This window comes from Cervus elaphus, chromosome 11 (assembly GCF_910594005.1).
Source record: "Cervus elaphus chromosome 11, mCerEla1.1, whole genome shotgun sequence".
Lineage (NCBI taxonomy): Eukaryota > Metazoa > Chordata > Mammalia > Artiodactyla > Cervidae > Cervus > Cervus elaphus.
The window spans coordinates 542,486-561,679 of record NC_057825.1 but is presented as its reverse complement, the minus strand read 5'-3'; the positions used below and the strand labels follow the sequence as shown (position 1 = coordinate 561,679).

General features: G+C 54.2%; 2 protein-coding genes across 3 annotated transcripts; one reads left to right on the top strand and one right to left on the bottom strand.

Annotated features, from left to right (window-relative positions):
• Positions 1-1,883: 1,883 nt before the first annotated feature.
• Positions 1,884-2,370, bottom strand: LOC122702603 (40S ribosomal protein S15a-like). The gene has a single exon (XM_043916184.1). The coding sequence runs from the start codon at positions 2,317-2,319 to the stop codon at positions 1,927-1,929; it is 393 nt and encodes a 130-aa protein (XP_043772119.1). The 5' UTR covers positions 2,320-2,370; the 3' UTR covers positions 1,884-1,926.
• An 8,827-nt stretch (positions 2,371-11,197) lies between these two features.
• On the top strand, positions 11,198-18,761 carry ARRDC1 (arrestin domain containing 1). 2 transcript variants are annotated; one of them, XM_043916183.1, is made up of 8 exons: positions 11,200-11,404; positions 16,580-16,690; positions 16,975-17,025; positions 17,117-17,271; positions 17,437-17,619; positions 17,715-17,891; positions 17,962-18,382; positions 18,456-18,761. In XM_043916183.1, exons 1-8 carry the CDS (start codon positions 11,287-11,289, stop codon positions 18,518-18,520), a joined length of 1,281 nt encoding a protein of 426 aa, XP_043772118.1. In that variant the 5' UTR covers positions 11,200-11,286; the 3' UTR covers positions 18,521-18,761. The 2 variants fall into 2 exon arrangements, with proteins under 2 accessions (XP_043772117.1, XP_043772118.1); XM_043916182.1 differs by having other exon boundaries at positions 11,198-11,404; positions 17,715-18,382.
• The last annotated feature ends 433 nt before the right edge of the window (positions 18,762-19,194 follow it).

The following is a 19,194-nucleotide window of genomic DNA, read 5'->3' as shown; positions in this document are numbered from 1 at the left end:
GGACATGGAACATTACTTGTTTACTTCGTTTGTCTTTGCTTTGTTTTACTTTAGCATAAATGACTGAAAGAAACCGTCGGCCCCTGTCTTCCCTGCTACCACAGCTGGTGGTCTCCCACTTCCCCACGGATCCCGACCCAGCCCTGCCCTTCTCTGTCCTTCACTGGTGATGCATGTCCTCACCACCTGCCAGGTTCGCCTGCTGCCTGGCTCCAAAGAGTCACATTTCAGAATTTTTTGATTGGCAGCATCTCACTTCTAAGTGTCAGTGTCTGGTCCAATTTGTGCTGCTGCATAATAAACAACCCCAAAACTCAGTGGCTTAAAACAGCTATTGATTTTCTAATGATTCCATGGTGAGATTGGGTTCTGCTGGTTGACTCTCCTGCTGATGGCTGGTGTGCCAGTTTGTCTCAAACTGTCACCATCAATTTGTTGCAGAAGGGGGACCCCTTCCAGGTCCCGAAACTGGGCTCTTGTCTAACACTCGGAAATGAATTGTCCGAGGAGACACATGCTGACAAAGCAAGAGATTTTATTGGGAAAGGGCACCCGGGCGGAGAGCAGTAGGTAAGGGAACCCAGGAGAACTGCTCTGCCGCGTGGCTCTCAGTCTTGGGTTTTATGGTGATGGGATTCGTTTCCGGGTAGTCTTTGGCCAATCATTCTAATTCAGAGTCTTTCCTGGGGGCCCACGCATCGCTCAGCCAAGATGGATGCTAGCAAGAGGGATTCTGGGACGTGGATAGACACGCGGTGTTTCCTTTTGACCTTTCCCGAACTCTTCCGGTTGGTGGTGGCTTATTAGTTCCCTATTCCTTGTCAGGATCTCCTGTCATAAAACAACTCATGCAAATGGTTACTATGGTGCCTGGCCAGGGTGGGCGGTTTCAATCAGTGTGCTTCCCCTAACAAATTCAGTTCTTTCTCTCCAATACCAATCCTATGATTGTTTCTTTTCTTTTTTTGGGGGGGGTGGGGGGGTGGGGGTGGGGGGCGGCTCTGTGACTCACAGCTTATGGAATCTTAGTTCCCCAACCAGGGATAGAACCCCGGCCAGTGATCTCCCTCTTCTGACTGTTTTGACACACGTAAACTGGTAGAAAGTTCTGGGACTTCAGAGGCCAGGTCTGAGGACAGGCAGCTTCATTGTCCTCTCGGGGGCCTGCCCACAGGTAATCAGTCTCACTACCTGGAAATCCTCATTCTGTGCAGACACCGAAACAAATCATATGGGGAGGCCTCAGGGAAGGAGAACCTGACCAGCGCCCTGCCATCCCAGCCACACGGGTCAAGCTGTCAGACACCAGCAAAAAGAACATCTAGGACATTCTAACCTGGACAGATACCACACAAAGTAGAAGAGCCTCTTGGCTGAATGCAACCTAGTTCTCAGTTCGTTCAGTTGCTCAGTTGTGTCCGACTCTTTGGGACCACATGGACTTCAGCACGCCAGGCTTACCTGTCAATCACCAACTCCTGGAGTTTACTCAAACTTACATCCATTGAGTAGGTAATACCATCCAACCATCTCATCCTCTGTCACCTCCTTCTCCTCCCGCCTTCAATCTGTGCCAGCATCAGGGTCTTTTCCAAGGAGTCAGTTCGTCGCATCAGGTGGCCAAAGTGTTGGAGTTTCAGCTTCAACATCGGTCCTTCCAATGAATATTCAGGACTGATTCCCTTTAGGATGGACTGTTTGGATCTCCTTGCAGTCCAAAGGACTCTCAAGAATCTTCTCCAATACCACAGTTCAAAAATCTTTGGCGCTCAGCTTTCTTTATAGTCCGACTCTCATATCCATACATGACTACTGGAAAACCCATAGGTTTGACTAGATGGACCTTTGTCAGCAAAGTTATGTCTCTGCTTTTTGTTTTTTTGTTTTTTTTTCCTCTAAGGCATTTTATTTGTACGTATTACATCCCTAGAAAAAGAATCCAAGGATTTTCCCTCCTGTATGTTTTCGTCTTGCTTCTTCACGGTCCATGATGCCAGCTGAGGTTGTCAGTACAATGAAACCAAACTGACGGGATGGGAGCAGGTTATTCTGCCATTTTTCTAGATCTTTGAGTTGCACATCAAATCTGGGGCTGATCACTCCACACTTATTTAGCCTGCCTGTGAGGTTCACAACAATTTTCCCAGCCCTGTGATCATCAATGATTTCAAATTTGCCAATGTAACCATGCTTCATCATCACTGTTAGAAACCTGACGATGACCTTGGAGCACGGCCGAATAAGCACCTGGCGTTTGCCTCTCTTTTCGGCGTTGTTGATACTCTTGAGAGCATCAGCCAGGACATTCATGCGCACCATTCTGGCGGCACGGAAAGATGGCGGAAAGAGCTATCTCTGCTTTTTAATATGCTGTCTAGGTTGGTCATAGCTTTTCTTCCAAGGAGCAAGCAACTTTTAATTTCATGGCTGCAGTCACCATCTGCAGTGATTTTGGAGCCCAAGAAAATAAAGTCTGTCACTATTTCCACTGTTTTCCCATCTACTTGGCATGAAGTGATGGGACTGGATTCCATGATCTACATTTTATTGAGTGTTGAGTTTTAAGCCAGCTTTTTCACTCTCCTCTTTCACTTTCATCAAGAGGCTGTTTAGTTATTTTTCACTTTCTGCCATAAGGGTGGTGTCATCTGCATATCTGATTATTGATATTTCTCCTGGCAATCTTGATTCCAGCTTATGTCATCCAACCTGGCATTTCACATGATGTATTCTGCATATAAGTTAAATAAGTGAAGTGAAACTCGTTAACAGGGTGACAATGTACAGCCTTGAACTACTCCTTTCCCAGTTTGGAACTAGTCTGCTGTTCCATGTCCAGTTCTTACTGTTGCTTCTTGACCTGCATACAGGTTTCTCAGGAGGCAGGTAAGGTGGTCTGGTACTCCCATCTCTTTAAGAATTTTCCACGTTTGTTGTGATCTACAGTCAAAGGCTTTGGTGTAACCAGTAAAGCAGAAGTAAATGTTTTTCTGGTATTCTCTTGTTTTCTCAATGATTGATGCAACAGTCAGGTCAGTCCCTCAGTCGTGTCCGACTCTTTGCAACCCCATGGACTGCAGCACCACAGGCCTCCCTGTCAATCACCAACTCCTGGAGCTTGCTCAAACTCACGTCCAGTGACTCAGTGATGCCATCCAGCCATCTCATCCTCTGTCCTCCCCTTCTCCTCCTGCCTTCAATCTTTGCCAGCCTCAGGGTCTTTTCAAGGAGTCAGTTTTTTGCATCAGGTGGCCAAATTACTGGAGTTTCAGCTTTGGCATCAATTCTTCCAATGAACATTCAGGACTGATCTCCTTTAGGATGGACTGGTTGGATCTCCTTGCAGTCCAAGGGACTCTCAAGAGTCTTCTCCAACATCACAGTTCAAAAGCATCAATTCTTTGGTGTTCAGCATTTTTTATGGTACAACTCTCACATCCATACATGACTACTGGCAAAACCATAGCTTTGACGAGATGGACCTTTGTCAGCAAAGTAATGTCTCTGCTTTTTAATATGCTATCTAGGTTAGTCGTAGCTTTTCTTCCAAGGAGCAAGCATCTTTTAATTTCATGGCTGCAGCTACCATCTGCAGTGATTTTGGAGCACCCAAAATAAAGTCTCTTACTGTTTCCATTGCTTCCCCTTCTATTTGCCATGAAGTAATGGGACTGGATGCCATGATCTTAGTTTTCTGAATATTGAGTTTTAAGCCAAAATTTTCACTCTCCTCTTTCACTTTCATCAAGAGGTTCTTTAGTTCTTCTTCACTTTCTGCCATAAGGGTGATGTCATTTGCATATCTGAGGTTATTGATATTTCTTGTGGCAATCTTGATTCCAGACTGTGCTTCATCCAGTCCAGCATTTCGCATGATATATACTGCATATAAGTTAAACAAACAGGGTGACAATATACAGCCTTGACGTACTCTTTTCCCGATTTGGAAGCAGTCTGTTATTCCATGTCCAGTTCTAACTGTTGCTTCTTGACCTGCATACAGATTTCTCTGGAGGCAGGTAAGGCGGTCTGGTATTCCTATCTCTTTAAGAATTGTCTGCAGTTTGTTGTGATCCACACAGTCAAAGGCTTTGGCATAGTCGATAAAGCAGAAGTAGATGTTTTTCTGGAACTCTCTTGCTTTTTTGATTATCCAACAGATGTTGGCAATTTGATCTCTGGTTCCTCTGTCTTTCCTAAATCCAGCTTGAACATCTGGGTGTTCATGGTTCACGTACTGTTGAAACCTGGCTTGGAGAATTTTGAGCATTACTTTGCTAGTGTGTGAGATGAGGGCAATTGTGCTGTAGTTTGAACATTCTTTGGCATTGCCTTTCTTTGTGTTTGGAATGAAAACTGACCTTTTCCAGTCTTGTAGCTACTGCTGAGTTTTCCAAATTTTCTGGCATATTGAGTGCAGCACTTTAACAGCACCATCTTTTAGGATTTGAAACAGCTCAGCTGGAATTCCATCACCTCCACTAGCTTTGTTCATAGTGAGGCTTCCTAAGCCCACTTAACTGCGCATTCCAGGATGTCTGGCTCTAGGTGAGTGATCACACCATTGTGATTATCTGGGTCATGAAGATCTTTTTTGTACAGTTCTTCTGTGTATTCTTGCCACCTCTACTTAATATCTGTTGCTTCTCTTAGGTTCATACCATTTCTGTCCTTTATTGAGCCCATCTTTGCATGAAATGGTCCCTTGGTATCTCTAATTTTCTTGAAGAAATCTCTAGTCTTTCCCTTTCTATTGTTTTCCTCTATTTATTTGCCGTGTTCCCTTAGGAAGGGTTTCTTATCTCTCCTTGCTATTCTTTGGAACTCTGCATTCAGATGGGTGTATCTTTCCTTTTCTCCTTTGCCTTTCACTTCTCTTCTTTTCTCAGCTATTTGTAAGGCTTCTTCAGACAACCATTTTGCCTTCTTGCATTTCTTTTTCTCGAGGATGGTCTTGATCCCTGCCTCCTGTTCAATGTCATGAACCTCTGTCCATTGTTCTCCAGGCATTCTATCAGGTCTAATCCCTTGAAGCTATTTGTCACTTCCACTGTATAATCATAAGGGATTTGATTTAGGTCATACCTGAATGGTCTAGTGGTTTTCCCCACTTTCTTCAATTTAAGCCTGAATTTGGCAGTAAGGAGCTCATGATCTGAGCCACAGTCAACTCCCCATCTTGTTTTTGCTGACTGTATAGAGCTTCTCCATCTTTGGCTGCAAAGACTATAATCAGTCTGATTTTGGTGTTGACCATCTGGTGATGTCCATATGTAGAGTTTTCTCTTGTGTTGTTGGAAAAGGGTGTTTGCTATGACCAGTGCATTCTCTTCGCAAAATTCAGTTGGCCTTTATCCTGCTTCATTTTGTACTCCAAGGCCAAAATTGCCTGTTACGCCAGATATCTCTTGACTTTCTGCTTTTGCATTCCAGTCTCCTATGATGAAAAGGACCTCTTTTTTGGGTGTTAGTTCTAGAAGGTCTTGTAGGTCTTCATAGAAACATTCAACTTCAGCTTCTACAGTGTTACTGGTTGGGGCATAAACTTGGATTATTGTGATATTGAATGGTTTGCCTTGGAAATGAACTGAGATCAATCAGTCATTTTTGAGATTGCACCAAGTACTGCATTTCAGACTCTTTTGTTGACTATGAGGGCTACTCCATTTCTTCTAAGGGATTCTTCTCTACAGTAGTAGATATAATGGCCATCTGAATTAAATTCCCCCATTCCAGTCCATTTTAGTTTGCTGCTGCTGCTAAGTCACGTCAGTCATGTCCTACTCTTTGCGACCCCATGGACTGTAGCCCACCAGACTCCTCCGTCTGCAGGATTCTCCAGGCAAGAGTACTGGAGTGGGTTGCCATTGCCTTCTCTGCTATTTTAGTTTACTGATTCCTAAAATGTCTATGTTTACTCTTGCCATCTCCTGTTTGACCATTTCTAATTTACCTTGATTCATGGACCTAACATTCCGGGTTCCTATGCAATATTGTTCTTTATAGCATCAGACTTTACTTCCATCACCTGTCACATCCACAACTGGGTGTTGTTTTTGCTTTGGCTCCATCTTTTCATTCTTTCTGGAGTTATTTCTCCACTGATCTCCAGTAGCATATTGGGCACCTACCAACCTGGGGAGTTCATCTTTCAGTGTCTTATCTTTTTGCCTTTTCATACTGTTCATGGGGTTCTCAAGGCAAAAATACTGAAGTGGTTTGTCATTCCCTTCTCCAGTGGACTGCATTTTATCAGAACTCTCCACCATGACCCATCCGTTTTGGGTAGTCCTACATGGCATGGCTCATAGTTTCATTGAGTTAGACAAGGCTGTGGTCCATGTGATCAGTTTGATTAGTTTTTTGTGATTGTGGTTTTCATGCTGTCTGCCCTCTGACAGAGAAGGACAAGAGGCTTAGAGTTAAGATAAGGGAGGTTCCTGTTAGGAGAGACTGACTCAGGGGAAACCAGGTCTTGTTCTGATGGGCAGGGCCTGCTCAGTAAATCTATAATCCAATTTTCTGTTGATGGGCGGGGCTGTGTTCCCTCCCTGTTGTTTGACCTGAGACCAAACTATGGTGGAGTTAAGGTGAACCCTTAAGGTGAACACTTAAGATGGCAGAGTAGAAGGAGGTGTGCATATCTTCTCCTGCAAGAATTCCACAATTACAACTCAGTGAAGAACTGCCAGTTCTAACTGTTGCTTCAACATGGAACAACATACTGGTTCCAAATAGGGAAAGGAGTACATCAAGGCTGTATATTGTCACCCTGCTTATTTAACTTGTATGCAGAATACATCAGGAGAAATGCTGGGCTGGATGAAGCACAAGCTGGAATCAAGATTGCCACAAGAAATATCAATAACCTCAGATATGCAAATGACATCACCCTTATGGCAGAAAGTGAAGAAGAACTAAAGAGCCTCTTGATGAAAGTGAAAGAGGAGAGTGAAAAAGTTGGCTTAAAACTCAACATTCGGAAAACTAAGAATGGCATCTGGTCCCATCACTTCATGGAAAATAGATGGGGAAACAACGGAAACAGTGACAGACTTTATTTTTGGGGGCTCCAAAATGACCTTAGATGGAAACTGCAGCCATGAAATTAAAAGACACTTGCTCCTTGGAAGAAAAGTTATGAGCAACCTAGACAGCATGTTAAAAAGCAGAGACATTACTTTGCCAACAAAGGTCCATCTAGTCAAAGCTATGGTTTTTCCAGTAGTCATGTATGGATGTGAGAGTTGGACTATAAAGAAAGCTGAACACCAAAGAATTGATGCTTTTGAACTGTGGTGTTGGAGAACTCTCGAGAGTCCCTTGGACTGCAAGGAGATCCAGCCAGTCCATCCTAAGGAAAATCAGTCCTTAGTATTCATTGGGAGGACTGATGCTGAAGCTGAAACTCCAATACTTTGGCCACCTGATGTGAAGAACTGACTCCTTGGAAAAGACCCTGATGCTGGCAAAGATTGAAGGCGGGAGGAGAAGGAGGTGACAGAGGATGAGATGGTTGGATGGCATCACAAACTCAATGGACATGAGTTTGAGTGAACTCTGGGTGTTGGTGATGGACAGGGAGGCCTGGCGTGCTGCAGTTCATGGGGTTGCACAGAGTCAGACATGACTGAGTGACTGAACTGAAGTGCTGAACAACCATCATCAGAAGAATGTTGGATCCCACCAAAGAAAGATACCTCACACCCATGGGCAAAGGAGAAGCCCCAGGAAGATGATAGGAGGGGTGAAATCTCATTTAGAATCAAACCTCATACCCACCAGAGACGCTCGGAGGGCTCAAACAAAACTTTACGTGCACCAGGACCCAGAGACCCCACAGACGCTGAGCCAGAACTGTGTTTCAGTGTCTCCTGCAGAGGTACAGGTCATCTGTGGCCTGCCACAGGGGCAGGGGCTCTGGGTGCAGGAGACCTGGGTCACAAAGCCTGTGGCATAAGCCTGTTGGAGGAGGTCACCATTAACCCCACATAGAGCCACCGAGCAGACGACCCACAAATTGCAGAACAATTAGATCAAAGAAATTCTCGTACTGTTAAGAAAGTTCTAGGACCCACAACAGATTTCCCAATCTGGGAATCTGGCAAAGGATTCAGAACCCCCAGGGAATTTGACTTTGGAGGCCAGTGGGATCTGATTACAGAACTTACACAGGACTAGGGAAACAGACTCTTGGAGGGCACAAACAAAACCTTGTGCACACCAGGACCCAGGAGAAAGCAGCAGTGACCCCACAAGAGACTGACCTAGACTTGCCTGTGAGTGTCCAGCAGTCTCCAGTGGAGGTGTGGGTGTGCGGTGGCCTGCTGCAGGGTCGGGGGCACTGAGTGCAGCAGTGCGTGCACGCGACCTTCTGAAGGAGGTCACCGTTAGTTTTCAGAGTAAGTAATAAATTGGGGTAATTTGTTAGACGGCTGGGACAGCCAGGGTCCCTCCCGCAGCCTCAGTCAGGGTGTCTGAGTGAGGTGGGAAGTCTGACTCTCACGTCCTGGCTTCCCCCACCCCCAGGGGATGGCTCCAGAGCAGTAGCCAGATACTGTCACGGGGAGCTCAGGACCCTCAGGGAATGAAAGCAAAAGCTGCAAGCTCTCCTTAGAGCCTGAAAGTCGCGTGGCATCTATCTGGCAGTTTAAGCAAGTCAAGGGGTCAGGCCCATTCAACACGAGGGGATGGCATCCACCTGCTGACGGGAGCAACAGTGAGAGTGGAAAGGGGTGAGAGAAGTTGTTGGGAGACATTGTTCAGACAAAAGTTAAGCTGTAGGAGAGGCTGCTGGGGAAGGTTCTCGGAGGACAGGGTCAGGGGGATGAGCACTGCATTGATCATATTTTTTATTTTCTGTATCTTTGATGCTTTCACATCTTGAGGGCCTTGCTGGCTGGGGAGAGACTGCCCCTCCCAGGCTGGCTAATTCCTAGAGACAGCAAACAACTCAGCCTGCCAACACAGCTTTCACATGCAAACCAACCGGTTTAGAGCCCACACCCCAACCACCTCCTTTAATTGCACACCAGGCCAATCACCCAGGGCCAGGTACTGGACAATGATAGATCACTGAAATTATTCACTACCCAATCCTCAGCTTGTGGAAACTTGCCCACCTGCCTCCTGCCCACTGAAAACACGGGCAAGGCTCTGGCCAAGCTCTCTTGTCCCTCCTTCTGCTCACAGCTGACACTGGTGCTTCCCCAAGTGGCCCTGCATTGTGTGGCTTGCCCCTCTTGGGAAGTGTAAGCTTTGAACTCTTCTTTCAAGGCAGTTGGCTGTGTCTGTCACCTTACCATAGCTGATTACAATATATCCTAGGTTCATGTTCAGATATAGTCCAGGAAGTGAAAATTGGAGGGACACCTATGCAGATTCTGAGGTCAGAATTCCAGCACCAGTGGTACTGGAGAGAGAATGACAAGGAGTGAGTCAGGCGCTGAAATCATCAAAGAATAAGGGGAGGTGGACCTCAGTTCTGAAGGTAACAGTAACAGTGCTGGGGATGGTGGGGGATGAATGATTACTCTGAGAAAATGAGAGTTAAAGCTGGAAGTTAATAGGGTGAAGGGGGAAATGGTCTGGAGGCAGTCATAAAGAGCCAGGAGTTCACCCCACTTGCAGGCCCAGAGGTAGAGGCATTGTTTGAAAATAAACATTTATACTTTAGAGATGCCATGAGAAGCCTGGGTTCTGTGAGAGCAAGAGGAAAGGAATGTTTAGAGAAATGGGATGTCAGAGTGGTGATGGTGGACAGGAGGACACAGCAGCAGAACTTCTGGGGGGGGAGGGTTGGGGTAGGGTCAGAGTAAGGAGTGTGCAGAGCCTTACTGGGGGCCTACTGCAGGAAATAAATGTGACCTGGGATAAAGGCCCCCTGTTTCTGCCTCCATCTCTGCAGCAGCCAGCATACCCTCTCTCCCTGTTTCCTCAAACACTTCCTTTTTGACTTCTGCCATGGATATTTAGCATGTAAGGGCTTCCCACAGTCCTCACTATCCCAAACTCCCTGTTCAGGGATTCCCCCATTTGCACTCCCCTGACAGCAAAGTGTCAGACCAGCCAATCAGAGGCTCCCTCTTGCCTCATCAGAGTCCCAGGTGAGCCAGATGGGCCTGGAGCCTGCGAGAGCCTTGGTCTCAGGATCTCCCTGGCCCCCGGGGACCCCTCAGCCTATAAGACTAAGTCCTCTGTTTGTCGCTGGAGGCCTAGATTAGGTTTCTGGCTCTCATCCCCGATTCTGATGTCATCAGAGTCCTGAATAGAGTCATCAGGTACAAATAAGTCTCTCATAAATTTTTTTGTCCTTCGTGCCCCCCAGACTCATGCCTAGAAGTGCCAGTTCACTCGGGTGCCTAACGGGTGCCTCTGGCTCTGCCAGTCATGATTTTCTTCCAAAACAGCTTGTACCGAGGCCGGTGTCGCCATCAAAAAATGCCTCCCATTTGCCGAGCAGTTCTGGACAAACACCTGGCATCATCCTGACGCCCTCCTTCCAGCAACCCGGTATTTACCCAACCAGGAGGCGCCCAGCACCGCCTTCTCTGTCCTCAGCCCCTCACCACCCACCTCCTCGCGGCCGACCAAATGCCCACCGCACAGGACAGGAGCCCAGCCTGGAGACCTCCGGCGGGGCGGGGGGAACCCCTCGGCGGAGCCTGGGCTGGGGGTCTGCCCGGGCCGCCCCTTGACAGGTGGGGCGGCAGGGGGCGCAGGTGCGCCGGGCTCCCGCGAGCTGCGCTGGAGCTGCGCTGGAGCTGCGCTGGAGCTGCGCAGGAGCTGCGCTCGGCGGGCCGGGGAGTGGGTGGGGAGAGGCCGGGGGGTGGGCGGGGGCCGGGCGGACCGATCCAGGCGCGGCTGGGGGCAGGGCTGGAGCCGGCGGGGCCGTTTGGGAGACCGGGAGGAGGGAGGGCTGGGGACAAGAGTGGGGAACGGCCGGGGAGTGGCCTGACAGGCTAGGGGGCGGGGCGCGGAAGCGGGGGTGCGAACGTTGTAGGGGAGGGAGCGTGGAGGCTAGGGGAGGTGGCGGGGGCGACGAGGGGCGTGGCGTGGCGTGGGCGCGGGGAGTGGGGTGTGAACGCTGGAGGGGGCGTGGCGTGGCGATGGTGGGGCGTGGCCTGGACGAACGGGGCGTGTCGGGGGTGTGGCTGGAGGGGGCGTGTCGGGGCGTGTCGGGGCGTGTCGGGCGGGCGAGCGGGCGGGGCTGGGAGCGCGGCGGCCGCGGCGCCGGCGGGGGGGGGGCGTAGGAGGCTCGGCGCGGCCGCCCCGCAGGGCCGCGGTATGGGGCGGGTGCAGCTCTTCGAGGTCCGCCTGAACCACGGCCGCGTAGTCTACAGCCCGGGGGAGCCGCTGGTGGGGGCTGTGCGCGTGCGCCTGGCGGCGCCGCTGCCCTTCCGAGGTGGGCGCGGGGTCCGGGGAGGGCCGCACCTGCGGCGGGCGGGCGGCGCTCAGGAGCGGCCGAGCGGGCGCGGGGCCCGGGACCTGCGAGGCCAGGGGCGCCCGTCCGAGCGCGGGGAGGGCTGCGGGGCTGCCGGGAGGGCGGCGGGCCGCGGGGTGGGAGGCCGGCGCCGGGCGGGGCGGAGCAGGGAAGCCAGGGTGGCCCAGTCCTTCCGCATCTGCCCTTCCTGTCCTTCCGCCAAGGGAAGACTCGGGGCCGGGGCTTCGAGCCCATCTGGTTTGCCGAAGGCCGCTCTGACCTGGACCCGCGACGCCTCCGACCTGACCTTCCCTGTCGGGTCTCTGATCCACTGCGCCCGGCACCTGCTGGGCCCTCCTCTCGAGCCCGGACCGCGGTCGCTTTCTCCCCCAGACGCTCAGGCAGCCCCCCGAGTGTGCGGGTCCCCGGCCGAGCCGCGGGGCACTGCCCACACCCAGCCAGGCCCTGAGGGCTGAGGGGGTCTTGCTGATCCCCGCGCGCCGCAGGCCCCCGGCCCAGGGAGCATCTGGGACCCGAACCTGAGCCCTCAGATCCGGTCTCTCTGCTGGCGCAGACATCTGGGACTTTGAGACTCGGGATCCGGTTGCTGCGGCGGCCCTTGCTAGGGCTCCCGACGGCGCCGGCCTGGTCTGCTGCCTGAGGTGTGGACGGGGCCCTGTGGGGGGCCTCACACCCGGGCGGTGGAGGAGGACGTAGCCAGGGGCGGGGCCTCTTTCCTGAGCCCGGCGCTGAGTGTGAGGCTGTGTGGTGTGCCCGTCCTGGGGCGCTTCGCTACCTCTCGCTGATTGGCCAGAACCACAGCTGCAGGGGCTTCCTTCTGGACCTCCAGGCTCGCCCGTGGGGTTAACCGTTCAGCTCGTGGGGTGCCCCCTGAGGACAGAGAGCCGCTGCCCTTCTTTCTGGGCAGCTACTGCCTCATCCTGGACAGGTGGGACCCCCCTCCCCATAACCTGTGGCCTCTTTAATGTCTCCACACTTGGAGTTGGGGGTTGGGTTAGCCGGGTAGGTGTGCTTGGCAGGGGCTCCGCGGCTGGTGCATCTTTTCTCTGTGGCACAAGCTGGTGGTGAGGTGAGTGCAGCCGGCAGGGCACGGAAAGGAGGGGCAGGCCTGTGGCCTGAGGACAGGTAGGCCCTATGAGACCCCACACGGGGCTCTCCACCTGGCCTGCTGATCTGCTGTCCTCCGTAGCTGGGGTCCAGGGCGACTACAGTGGAGGAGTGGCCCGAGCTTTGTGTGACTCACCTGGGTTGGGCAGAGCCTTCCAGCCTCCACATGGTGGGTGGGATGTGGGTAAACGGACAGCTGGGTCACAGCAGGCTGAAGGAGACCCTGCTGATGGTCCTGACTGTAAGGGTGCTCCCAGAGCCCTGGGACAAGGAGGAGCAGGTGGCCTCGGGCCAGAGAGGGTTTTATTCAGGCTGCCCCCCAGGGGGAGAGGGGATGCCCTCTGGCCGGGCCTAGGGGTGAGAGAGGAAAGACTGTGGTTTTTTTTAATTTTAATTTTTTGTACTTATTTATGGCTGTGCTGGGTCTTCACTGCTGCACCGGCTTTGCTCTACTTGTGGCAAGCAGGGGCTGCTCTCTAGTTGCAGTGCTCTGGCTTCTCACTGCGGCGGCTTCTCTTGTTGAAGAGCACTGGCTCTAAGGAGCATGAGCTTCAGTAGTTGCAGCTCTTGGCCTCTAGAGCACAGGCTCGGTAGTTGTGGTGCTCAGGCTTAGTTGCTCTGAGGCAAGTGGGATCTTCCTGGATCAGGCATCAAATTCTTGTCTCCTGCATTTGCAGGTGAGTTCTTCACCAAATGAGCCACCAGGGAAGCCCCCCATGGTTTTTTTAAACTTTCACTTAAAAGATACTTGTTGAACTCCTGCATCCATAGGAGCAGGATCCTTAGGATTTCCATCCTAAAGGAAATCATCCTAAAGGAAATCAGTCCTGAATATTCATTGGAAGGACTGATGTTGAAGCTGAAACTCCAATACTTTGGTCACCTGATGCGAAGAGCTGACTGATTGGAAAAGACCCTGATGCTGGGAAAGATTGAAGGCAGGAGGAGAAGGGGACGACAGAGGATGAGATGGTTGGATGGCATCACAGACTCAATGGACATGAGTTTGAGTAAACTCCGGGAGTTGGTGATGGACTGGGAAGCCTGTCATGCTGCAGTCCCTGGGGTCACAGAGTAGGACACGACTGAGTGACTGAACTGAAGTGAACTGAACTGAGCTCCTGCAACCAGCCAGTGATGCAACAGGGAGGCCCCTAGCAGGACATGGAGGCTGGGAGGCAGCAGGCCTCTAAGCACTTGACTGAAGACAGTCAGTGCTGATCTGCAGTCAGCCCTGGGAGCTGATGTGGAAGACAGCTGGGGAAGGAGGTGCTTTCCTGGAATCTGGGTCCAGCCCAGTCGGAGGGTCAGGCCGGGGGTCAGGCAGGGCTGCCCTGTGTTCTGCTCTCGACAAGGGAGGGCGATGCCTGGACGACAGCAGCACAGCCCCTGGCTCTGGCGACTCACTGGGCTCTCACCCTGGGCCAGAGGCCTTTCCCACTTCCCAAGGCCCAACCCACGAGTCCTCGAGTCCCAGCAACACTGGGAGGTGGGTGTTGTCATTCCTCTGGTGTTACCGATTTGGAAACACGACAGAGGGAAGCGGCTCTCTGGCCAGAGTTGCAGTGAGAGGATGCGGCGGAGGCTGGGCCGCCCCAGGTCTGTGGGAGCTGGCGGAGGCAGGGACACACAGAGATCCTCATGGTCAGACTGCAGGTGGTGCCTAGGAGGAGGGCTGCTGGACAGGTGAGCGTGCTGGCTCAAGAAGTTCCAGAAGTCACTCTGGCACAGGATCCACATGATGGTTCTCCTTGGAGGACCGAGGAGACCTGCAGTTCCCCCTGCGGAGGAGAGCATGCCTAGGGATGGGCCTTCTGACTCCAGGCTGGTGATGGCTCCCGCAGGCAGGGTCCCCGAAGGGGTCTCAGCCTGTTTGCAGAGGAGGCCGTGGCACGATCATGGGGAAGGTTAAACAGTTCAGGCCTGCCTGGGATAACCAAGGGTCAGTCTTGTTTTTCTGGGGCCAGGTGCCACCGTGGCTTGTTCACTTTAATTCTGGAACTGGCTTCTGGCTGAGTGCGTGCCTGGTTTCGCCGCCCTGCTGTTGGACCTGGGGGCTGTGCCTAGATGGTTTGCTGTTACGAGGAGTGTTGCTGGAGGCTCCCGAGTAAACAGGGTGGGATTCTAAGGGGAACTACTGGACCCCTGGAACCTCTGTGTAAAACTTGCACAGATCTTTTGGCTTTGTCTCCAGGCTCCTGTGTCAGCCGACAGTCTGACTCCCATAAGCAAGGGTCTTTCTATTAATACCTGCTTGTAACACGTCAAACAACATTTGTCAACCTGATGGGTTAAAATGGTATGTCATCTGAGTTTCCTTGAATTCTAGTGAGGTTAGACAGCTATTCCTTTATCTGCTGCTATGCAACAGTCACCCCTAAGTAACAAACCACCCCTAAACTAAGTGGTTTAAAGCAACCATTTTTTTTTTTTTTTTTTTAAAGCAACCATTTTAACTCCTGCTGTTGTGAGTCAAGATTTTGGGCAGAAGTCTGCAGGGTGGTTCTTCAGCTCTGTGTCCATCCACTGGGGTCACTTGACAGTGCCCGGCAGGCACCGGGCCACCCTAGGGACCACTGCACTTCTTCCAGCATATTCTATTGTTCCCAGTGTTCTCGGGGCAGCCTGATTCAAGGGGGGACACGCCCTCTCCACGGGGAGTGTTTCAAGCAGTGTAGTGTCTGGAATCCACTAGGGAGCCTTCCAGTCAGCCTTCCAGTCCGGCTTCCCCTTTGCTGTTCCCGGCTGTGTCTCCTGGGCTGCGCTGGTCTGTAGGAGTGCTGCTGGTGTTCAGACTTCCAGTGTGGGAACAGTTCCAGGTCTGGCCCTCAGAGGGGATGGCTGGTGGAGCAGAGATGAGGAATTAGGGCTGAGGTCCTAGTGGTGATGCTGGGCTGGCATGGAGGCTGAGGCCAGTCACTGGCAGTGCCAACGGGGTGGAGGGGGAGCCAGGGGTTCATGGAGGGCAGCCCAATGCACTGTGGGTGACCCTAGGGAGGCCTGTCCCCTGTCAGCAAGGTGGGGCCCGCCTGGGGAGCTGGGGACAGAGCCAGCGCTGCTGCTTCCCCTACCCCGGGCACTCGAGATGCCACCTTCTGCCTGGTGGCTTCATCAGGAAGGTATCAGATTCCGAGTTGCCTTCCTTCACTAATCCATCAGGTCAGGGGAGGAAGGGCGGCTGGCAGGCAGGCTCAATCTTTGGTCTTGACTCAGCTTGCAGGGAGAGGAAGGAAAGGAGGGAGCCACGGGGCTACCTGTCACTGAGTCCCCACCCCCCGGCCTGCGGCCAGCCTCAGCTGGGGCTGGTCCAGCCACGGCCTTCCGACTGCAGTAGTGGGCTCTGGACTGAGCAGTTCGAGTTCCTGAGCACAGCCTGGACAGCGGCAGTGACCTGCTGCCTGGTTCCTGTCTGCGGGCTTTCCCTGGGAGCAGGGGGAAGGCCCAGCCACCCCAATGCAGAAATCAACACTCCTGGGCAGTTCTGGCCCAGGAGCCAAGGTGTCCCCACCCTCGCGTGCCAGACTGCTGGTCTCCTATTTTCTCAGGCGTGTCTGACCACATTCCTGCTGCATGAGGGCTAATAGGTAGCTTCCTGGTGCCTGGAGGGGTGCCTCCCAGCCTAACTGACATGCCTGTGAGGCAGCAGGAAGGTGGGGCTGCCCCACCCACCTCTGTTCACCAAAGGTTTCCTAAGCTTCCCCTGAAGGGAAGGGGTTTTCTCTGGTCTGGTGAGGGGTCAAGGTGCTGGGGTTTGCCCAGGGGTCATCTGGGTGACCCTTGGGGCCTTCCTGTTCTGGACTGCAGGACGGCTGGAGCCCTGCACCTCAGCACCCTGGCTCGGTGGGAGCACCTCGGGATGTGGGAGAGGCAGGCGGTGACCTCTGGAGGGCAGCCGGTCGTGCGCTGGCCGTCCCGGAGCCTAGCTGGGTGATTCTGGGTCCCATCAGTCCTGCCTGAATGCCTGTGCTGGGGCTAGGGAGGGGCCAAGGCCGGCACCTGCCTGGGACTCACACTGGCCCTGCCTTGCAGCCATCCGTGTGACCTGCACGGGGTCCTGCAGGGTCTCCAACAAGGCCAACGACTCGGCCTGGGTGGTGGAGGAGAGCTACTTCAACAGCGCTCTGTCTCTGGCTGACAAGGGTGAGTCTGGAACCCACCCGTCACCTCCTCCAACTGAGATGGGTCTGTCTGTCCCCCTACTTTCCTACCTGCCTCTGGCCTCCCCGCACTGGCCCACCCTCTCCCCGGGTTTCTCTTGGTGGCAGGAACAGGGCACTGCCTGCTGGGGGCTGGGGGCTGAAGGGGGCCAGTTCCTCCCGGGTTTGGATGGGTGCAGTGGGAGCTTGTCAGCTGCAGGGCATGCTTCTGCCCTGGGCCCTGTGATGGCGCCTTGTCCCCTCTCCCCACCTCTCTCGTGTCCTCAGGGAGCCTGCCTGCTGGAGAGCACAGCTTCCCCTTCCAGTTCCTGCTTCCTGGTGAGAGCCCGGCCCGGCCTGGCGGTGGCAGTTGGGGAGGGCGGGTGGGAGGTGGGGGACAGTGGGACCTCAGTCCCTGCTCTCTCTCCAGCCACGGCTCCCACGTCCTTTGAGGGCCCTTTCGGGAAGATTGTACACCAGGTTCGGGCCACCATCGACACACCACGTTTTTCCAAGGACCACCAGTGCAGCTGTGTGTTCTACATCTTGAGCCCCCTGAACCTGAACAGCATCCCAGACATCGAGGTGAGCCTGGGGCAGTGGCCTGCCGGGTGGCTCCCACCCTTGTCTGATGCCCTGTCCCCAGCACAGGTGAGGCCACCTGTGGAAGCAGCAGCCTCAGTTCTGAACTGACCCCGGGGATCCTGCCTGCCCACACCCGCCAAACCCCTTCCCTGCTCTCCTCCCAAGCAACCCAATGTGGCCTCCACCACCAAGAAGTTCTCCTACAAGCTGGTGAAGACGGGCAGCGTGGTCCTCACAGCCAGCACTGACCTCCGAGGCTACGTGGTAGGGCAGGTGCTGCGGCTGCAGGCGGACATTGAGAACCAGTCAGGCAAGGACACCAGCCCGGTGGTGGCCAGTCTGCTGCAGGTCAGCGTCCCCATGGCTGCTGGGCCCCATCCCCATGGGGCAGAGGAGGGGCGGGTGGCTGGCCTGCCTAGGCTCACAGGCTGGACCTTCCCCAGAAAGTGTCCTACAAGGCCAAGCGCTGGATTTACGACGTGCGGACCATCGCCGAGGTGGAGGGGGCCGGTGTCAAGGCCTGGCGGCGGGCTCAGTGGCAGGAGCAGGTCCTGGTGCCCGCCCTGCCCCAGTCCGCCCTGCCGGGCTGCAGCCTCATCCATGTGGACTACTATCTGCAGGTGGTAGGGGTCAGGGGTGGGGTGGGAGGAGGGGCCGCAGCCGGGCTCCTCACGTGCGCAACCTCCCTAGGTCTCCCTGAAACAACCGGAAGCTGTTGTGACGCTCCCGGTCTTCATCGGCAACATTGCTGTGAACCACGTCCCACTGAGCCCCCGGCCAGGCCCCGGCCTGGTGGTGCCCTCAGCACCGCCCCAGGAGGAGGCAGAGGCTGTGGCCAGCGGCCCTCACTTCTTCTCCGATCCTGTCTCTCTCTCCACCAAGAGCCACTCCCAGCAGCAGCAGCCGCCTGCAGCCCTTGGCTCTGTGCCCCACAGTGCCCCAGAACCCCGTCCTCAGGATGGCAGCCCCGCCCCACACCCTCTGCCCCCTCCCTTGTGCATCTCCACAGGTGCCACTGTGCCCTACTTTGCAGAGGGTTGTGGAGGTCCGGTGCCCACCTCCAGCACCCTGATCCTCCCCCCGGAGTACAGCTCGTGGGGCTACCCCTATGGTGAGTGGAGGCCTGGGGCCTGGCGGGGAGGGAGTGCCCCGGGCCCCATGCAGACCTGGCTGTCTCCCCGCAGAGGCCCCGCCGTCCTACGAGCAGAGCTGTGGTGGTGTGGACCCTGGCTTGACCCCGGGGAGCTGACCCCATGCCACCTCATCTGGATGGGCGGCCCTCTGCCCTGGGACTGGGCTCCCAGGACCTCGTGCCTTCACTCCTGGCCTGGCCCGGCCCACTCAGGACCCGCTGCTGCCCGCTCTTCCCGCGGCCTCTACCTCCGGACCAGCCTCTGCCCCGGCCAGCCTCCTCAGCTCCCCAGCAGTCGGCCTCTCCCAGGGGGTTGGGGCCTAGAGAGACGCGGTGTAAATAAAGTGCTTCATTTGTAGAGCTGGGCACAGTGGCCTGATGGGGCCCTCCTCTGCAGGGTCTGTGTTCCCCTCCAGTAAGGGGGTATTGGGCTTCCCAGGTGGCGCTAGTGGTAAAGAACCACCTGCCAATGCAGGAGATGCAAGAGACCATGGGTTTGATCCCTTGGTTGGGAAGATCCCCTAGAGAAGGGCATGGCAACGCATTCCAGTATTCCTGCCTGGCGATTGCCATGGACTGAGGAGCCTAGTGGACTAGTCTATTGGGTCATGAAGGGTTGGCTCGCCCTGACCTGGGGTGTACCCAGCCCCTCCCACTGGACACGCCCCTCATCACACCCCCGCTGGAGACGCCCCTCTCATCACCACACCCCTCCTGCTGGGCACGCCCACTCGCCTTTCCATCCAGGACATGCCCCTTCTTGGCCCCGCCCTCACCCTCCGTGGTGCCCC